This window comes from Coffea arabica, chromosome 5c (assembly GCF_036785885.1).
Source record: "Coffea arabica cultivar ET-39 chromosome 5c, Coffea Arabica ET-39 HiFi, whole genome shotgun sequence".
Classification (NCBI taxonomy): Eukaryota; Viridiplantae; Streptophyta; class Magnoliopsida; order Gentianales; family Rubiaceae; genus Coffea; species Coffea arabica.
This window is the reverse complement of record NC_092319.1, coordinates 30367569-30374597: the sequence shown is the minus strand read 5'-3', so window position 1 is coordinate 30374597 and position 7029 is coordinate 30367569. Positions and strand designations below refer to the sequence as shown.

The 7029-nt window shown below is 36.6% G+C and overlaps 1 protein-coding gene across 1 annotated transcript; it reads right to left on the bottom strand.

Annotated features, from left to right (window-relative positions):
- Positions 1-567: 567 nt before the first annotated feature.
- Positions 568-6585, bottom strand: LOC113690843 (uncharacterized). The gene is made up of 4 exons (XM_027208918.2): positions 6379-6585; positions 6156-6275; positions 2452-2644; positions 568-993 (listed from the first exon to the last, which is right to left on the bottom strand). Exons 2-4 carry the CDS (start codon positions 6207-6209, stop codon positions 863-865), a joined length of 378 nt encoding a protein of 125 aa, XP_027064719.1. The 5' UTR covers positions 6210-6275; positions 6379-6585; the 3' UTR covers positions 568-862.
- Between the last annotated feature and the right edge of the window lie 444 nt (positions 6586-7029).

Genomic DNA, 7029 nt, shown 5'->3' with positions numbered 1-7029 from the left:
AACAAATTGCTCTATTACCATTGCTACTCTAATAATTCTTTCAATAATTAATTAATGGATAACAATGCCATGTCTATAAAGGAGACAAAATATATAGTTTTAAATAATTTAGAATAGTAAAGTGTGACTGCTCTAAAATTTCAAGTGCAATTAACCCAAATTTTCATTCAGGAGACAGACGCAAGTGCCGCAAACTGTTTTGCATCAGCTGCTGATTCAATAACACTCCATCTCATCAAAATTTTGACCTTTAATATATGCTGTTCACGAAGAAAATTTTGACCCATCCCTTTCGGAATTACTTGGGTTCCATCTCATCAAATTCTAAATCTATGATTTTTTTTTTCCCTTGCTTTCTCTGCAAAAGGTTTTATGATTTTCTTTACAAATGATCTGGTATCATCTTGAAAAGGAAAAAATGAGTGTCATTTAAGCCTTCCAGATGAAAACCTGATTAGACAATAAACACCATTCATTTGCTTTTTGCACTACTTTTTGGGCTCCAGAAAAATTAGATCTTAATATCCAAATATTTGCCCAGTGTCACCACTACCACAAGACGCTATGTACAGAACCATAATCTCTTACCATCATTCGCATATGTCAATCATAATCTCTTATCATCGTTTCCATATGTCAGGAATATATATTCTTTTGCACAAACTTGTGAAAAAGGAACAAACTACAATAATACATCAGAGGATGGACGCAAGGAAGTTCTCCAACGAAGAACCTACCATGAGACCCTCTGAACTCAAAAAGGACACATTGAAATCGTTCTTTTACCTACTTTCCTGTTTTCCACTAAAAAATAAGTACAACAAAAGTACATACATACAAGTACATACATGCAAAATCTACATCAAGGTTCCAGCTTCAATGAAACCACTCTTGACTGCCTGTTCCTCTTTGACACCTTGACAAAGACAACTGAGAGGCATGATGGGGCCCACCATGGTCGACGGACCTTTTGCTCTCCTTTCAAACAAGCCACTGAAAAAATTTTAAATATCAGGGCACTGAAGATGATACCATAAAGGGGATACAGATCAAGGCAGTCGTAATCTTACAAGCACAAACAGTAACGAGGACATTAGAAAGGAGAGAGGGTTTTACATTGGTTCCATGAAATAAAACTAAAAAGGTGTGCTGGTAGATGATATGGGATGTATAATCATAATTGCAATCTCGGGAGCATTGCAGGAGAATTTGTTAGCATTCCCACAACCATCCAATGCACGTCAAACAGATTAATCAATCCAGGGCACACAGCCTTTACTTATAAAGATAATCAGTGGTTCTGAATCACACATCGATCCAGGGCAATCAGCCTTTATCCACAAATATATTCGGTGGCTTTGCATCAGTGCATTACATGCAGTACACAAGAAAAATCAATCTCTCCCCTCTGTCTAATTTCTCCAAAACAATATACACCTAAAACTAAAACTAAGTCGACAAAAAACCCACAAGAAGAATAAAGAGACTAACACGAAGAATTCCAGTAATCCATTAAACACAACAGGATGGGCTTGATAACACATAGATGCAAGACTGCAACTGAAATACATAAAATAAAAATTAAAAAAAATTCCTCAAAAAAAAAAAATCCTCACTATTGTTAGTTGGAAAGGTGGTTTCTCAGTGAACCAGGAAGTGGCAACTGAAATAGTAGTCACGTGGGATTATTGATGGAATGCAGATGACCTGGGAAGCTGGATATAGAAAAGTCCTCGTGGAGACGGATTCTAAAACTGCTCTATCACTTCCGGATCAAGCTGCAATGACTAGCCTACCATTGAATCCGCTGAAGCAGATTACTGACTTGTTGAGGAAAGATTGGGATACTCAAATCAGTCATATTGGGAGAGAGGAAATATGTGCACAGATGGGTTTGCTAAAGGAAGCTTAAGCCAAGAGCTGGGGGTTCAACAGTTATCCACTCCACCTAATACAGGCGGAAGTTGATTGCACTTTGATGTAATGGGGGATCTCCACCCCACGGTTAGTTACCTTGTAATGAGCTGTTTAGCTCTCCAATGTACCCAAAATAAAATAAAATAAAATATTGCTCACTCTTGGTAGAATTGAGCAGTCTTACAAGCCTAGCAACAGTTGGCTTTCCCAGACACAACCATCTCCTCATTAACATAGATGCATCACCATGACTCACATGGGAAACATGAAGTTTTCCACTGCCTATGAGAATCCACAGCACGACATCTAACATGAACATTCTCACAGTATTAGATTTACAAGGGAAGATGAGAAGAATTCCAATTTCTGAATTCTGCAAACATGTTGAATAATGGAAGCAAAGATTAAAACCATTTTCCTAGTGACTGAATCTGGGAAGTAGCACCATAGGTAAAAGAATTTCATATGAAATATAATAAAGTGCACGAATAGTTGTTACATCAGCATTAACGAATTAGAGTGAGAGGGAAAGACCTTTTATTCGCCTCAGCTCCTTGCATAATGTTATAAAGTCCCCCCATTTCATGTGGCACCTTCTTATGAATCGAAGTATCTGTTCAGTTGTAAACATAGACATCCCTTCCAAATACTCTCCATTTACGCCATTCTCTTTAAAGATTTGGCGGTAGCTGCCGAGATTTATCTCTTCTAACCACAAGCCAACGTCCTAAAAAAACAACAAAGAGCATCCAATTTGTCATGAGAATTTCCATCAAAGATAACAGGTAACCAGCACTATAATCACTAGGCTCCACCTCCATTCCCCCACCCCCATCCCCCATCATGCATCAGTTTCACCGGTGTGCTTCGCCACTGCACATCCAGATATTAGAAAACCACCTTGATGTATGAAATTAGGGAGAAGATGGTTGAGAGATGAAAATAAAAAAAGAAATAGGAGAAAAAGGAACCAAAAAAGGAAAAATAATTTTCAATCATAAGGTGATTAGATCTATTAAATTTGTAACATCACCAGCCTTTCAATAGGCAAACCAATCAAAATTTTAAAAAGATCGTTCTTCAACCCAGACATATGATCAACAAACTGAAAAATTTCTCGAATACTCTAGCAACCTCAATTAGATGGCAAAGCATTCTGAGTAAATTGAAGGCATCGTCAATAATTGAAGTCATAAATTAAGTTAAAACTAAATCCTACCAATGGATCCCCTCACACATCAAAGTGGCTCCCTTGTTAAGCACAACAGTCATTCCATTACAAAATATTTGTCGCATCCTTGAAACCTTCAAACAAGAGCAGAGATATAAATGGAAGACAGTCTCAATTATTCTGTTCATAGTCAAAGCGAGGATCTCAGGATCAAAGTTGTCTCCCCCTTACCATTACATGCATTCGCTTTTTTTTTTTTTTGGTTCTAATTCCTTCTTTTCCCTTAGAAGATATTTTTCATATTCTCAACACCTCCAAACATGAGCAGAATATGATAACAGGAGACCGCCAACTACCCTGTGCATAGCCAAAATCAATGATCTCAGGATCATTGTAGTCTCCCCTTTACCATCACAGGCACTGTGGAATATCAATACTATATTGAACAGCACAGTTCCTTTTCTTCTCATTTTCTCCTATTTTAGATATAAATTTAACCTATTTCCCCCTGAATTTCTGAAGCTCCAAAGCTCGTAAGCATATTGTGTTGCATAAGTACTTCATTTACTTAGTATACCAACATCAATATAAATTTTACCTCAGGCCATAAAAGATTAGAATAAAAAGACAGCTTTCATGAATACCAGTTAAATGGTTCACAATTGATCTCTGAAGTTCTTTTATACTAAAAAGCAGCATAGAAACTATGCTTCACTTGTAGATAACAAGCTTAACTAAAAAGAGAAGTTGCCCGAATCAATGATCTCAGGATCATTGTAGTCTCCCCTTTACCATCACAGGCACTGTGGTATATCAATACTATATTGAACAGCACAGTTCCTTTTCTTCTCATTTTCTCCTATTTTAGATATAAATTTAACCTATTTCCCCCTGAATTTCTGAAGCTCCAAAGCTCGTAAGCATATTGTGCTGCATAAGTACTTCATTTACTTAGTATACCAACATCAATATAAATTTTACCTCAGGCCATAAAAGATTAGAACAAAAAAAGACAGCTTTCATGAATACCAGTTAAATGGTTCACAATTGATCTCTGAAGTTCTTTTATACTAAAAAGCAGCATAGAAACTATGCTTCACTTGTAGATAACAAGCTTAACTAAAAAGAGAAGTTGCCCGTATCAAAGTCCCCAATCCATCAACTGGGCTAAAAGTTAACAATGTGCCCAGCCTAATCAAAATTTTGCAGCTTATTCCCCCATAGTGGACTTTTACGGGTCAAACTTTGCTAAGTATTCTGAACTCAGGCATCAATGTTTGTTTAAGTACTACCATGGGCTAAATTTGCCCTGCCTCTAGAACTTGATATAAGCATATCAATGGGCTTCCATCCTCTGAAAACATCCAAACAGAAGTTACTAATGCTTCTTAAGTATGAGATGATCAAGACAAACCAAACAAAGGCATAAACAAGTAAAAAAAACCCATCTAATATGGTCAGAATCAGTAAGAGGACCAGGTATTGGTCATAATTAATCATCTTGCCAAGATATTGCAATTTTCATTCCTTCTCATTGCAGCTAAGAAGATGGGCTTTGCATAAGAAGAAAAATATAAAGGAACTGCTTCTTCTTTTTTCAGGATGTGACATGTTTCAGAGAGTTTAAACTTTTTTCTTTTAAGATTTATAGTTTTTCTCCAACTATAAAATTCATAAAGTAACTTGACAATCATCAAATTAGAGTCTAACATCAAGATATCTCCCAAGAAAGTTGATTTAAAAAATCTTCCAAATGCAATTAAAACAAGCATAGCAATCCAGAATCACAGAGCTAGTCCGGGAACCCAATATAAATGCCGCACATGATTAAACTGGACATATGCCAAATCAGTATCAATATAACCTATAATTACAAAGGCAAAAAGTAAAATGACTTTAGATAGGGTCAATGAAATCAGTTGACATGCAAAATTTTGCTAGCAATGAATTTTAAGTATCCTGCCTTACCCTAGTCACAATCCCCCAAAGAACAAAAATCGGAAAGAAGATTGAACTAACCAATCATCTACTGCAACATCAGCATAGAAGGAAACTTTAATGCTCAGGAAGATGAAGCATCAGATAGCCAAGAAAAACAGGAGAGCAGGAGAAGCACTGAGGAGGAGGAGGAGGAGGAGGGGGGGGGGGGGGGGGAGGGGCTGGGAACAAAAGGTCTACTGTAAAAAGAGATTGACATTGCTGAATATTCTCCTGGCTAGCAGAGATCACCCCATTGGGAGATCTGGTGATGCAGTACCAAAGGTATCTGAGTTCTTCGATTTTACTGCCTCAATGCGCATTTAATTCTTGTCTTTCTTTCCCTCATTCAATACTACAACTCTTCAGCTATTAGACTTCAATAAGTTATCCAACACCTGTATAGTTTCACTCACAAAGCAAAACGAAGGAGATAGTCCTCTATAAGAAACTTGAGTTAGCACCAGGAAACTTCTTAAACTCTTATTTACCACAACATATTACAGAGAAGGGGCGAGAGCTGAGAAGCATGGTTTCTCATGTAATCATGGCGCTTTGTGGACCAGAAGAACTCATCCACTTCAAAGCAGCATTAGTTTGACGAAAGCTAGAATTAGCTGATTTTAAGCAAATCAAAACAGGCCCACAGCAAATAACATCTACCAAGCCAGGCTACTAACAGCACCCATTTTGCCAACTTTTCCAGAACATTTCACTACCAAGCCAGAAGAAATGGGCAGACCCTTAACAGTCAACTCTGCTTTGCACACAAGCTCTCCGAATTAACCCAATTTTGCAACAGTATAAACACTTCAAATTTTTTAAAATACCGACTTAATACCTATTCTATCTCAGGTCAAACTAAGGGGAAATTCCCAATTTCTTAAACAACTTTTAAAAATTGCATCTTTTATTCTTCCCATCCCCCAAAAAAAAAAAGGGAAAAAAACCCAATTATCAGAAATGGATATACCAATCAGCAGCTGAAGAAAAACATCTCAGAATTACGAAACCCCCCAAGATCTACCAATCACTAAATTAAGAAGCCTACAAAAACTAAATTTAAAGGAAATAATAAAATATTAATTACCTCAACAGTCCAAATGAAAAAATCAAGAGGCTCCGGTGGCCGTCCTTTGCTCATCTCCCAAAATCAACAAAACCAACCAAAATCTTCTCCCTGTTCTTTCCTTTTCACACCAATCAGAACCTAAAAGCAACAAAAACAGCACACAAAAAGAAATCAAATACTATTATGAACAATAATAACTCAATCAAGCAATAAAACAAATCTTCTTACTCCATCACCCCACCTGTGAATAATGCTATGTGATGATACTATGATGGGATTTTGATTCTGCACATTTGGGGCCTGTAAGCTGTGAAAGTGGGACTGAAATGAAAGAGAGGGAGGAGGAGTTGAGACGGCCTTTTTATGGCTTTTGGCTTTCACAAACTCTCTTGTTTGAGTGATGGGATGAGTGTTCAGTCTTGACCACTACATTTGTCCGCTCCTTTAATTATTGCAGCGGTAGTTGTTAAAATTGTCCCGATGATTATTTTGATTATGGGCCCGTTTAACTTTATTATTGTACTTAGAATTATTTCAAGTATTTAATTAGTCGGATTGAGTGGATTAATTTGACCATTATTTAGGTTAATTATTTGCCTCTTTCTATGATTGATTCGTGTTATGTACCAAGGGGTTTAATTTTACCCAAATCCAGATCCGAATTCTATCCATTTCATCCATACCCAATGCATATGTGTGTGATATGATCTTTTTACTCACTACAAATTTTAAAAAACTTTATTACCTCACTTCCGCAATTGCACAGTTCGTTTATTGAATATAGAGATGATAGATATCGATCCCAAAAAGACTTAGAATAAGCAATCACTTGAATTTAATTATTTGCTTATTATTTAAACAATCAAAATTAAGGAAGTACAAAAACAAAGAG

Bases quoted from the DNA above. Each gene is read 5' to 3' on its own strand.
- LOC113690843 (XM_027208918.2), bottom strand. From the start codon at position 6,209: ATGAGCAAAGGACGGCCACCGGAGCCTCTTGATTTTTTCATTTGGACT. The intron at 2,645-6,155 runs GTAATTAATATT...TTGTTTTTTTAG, and splicing joins TTTTCATTTGGACTGTTGAG to GACGTTGGCTTGTGGTTAGA. The intron at 994-2,451 runs GTCTTTCCCTCT...AAATTTTTTCAG, and splicing joins GGAGCTGAGGCGAATAAAAG to TGGCTTGTTTGAAAGGAGAG.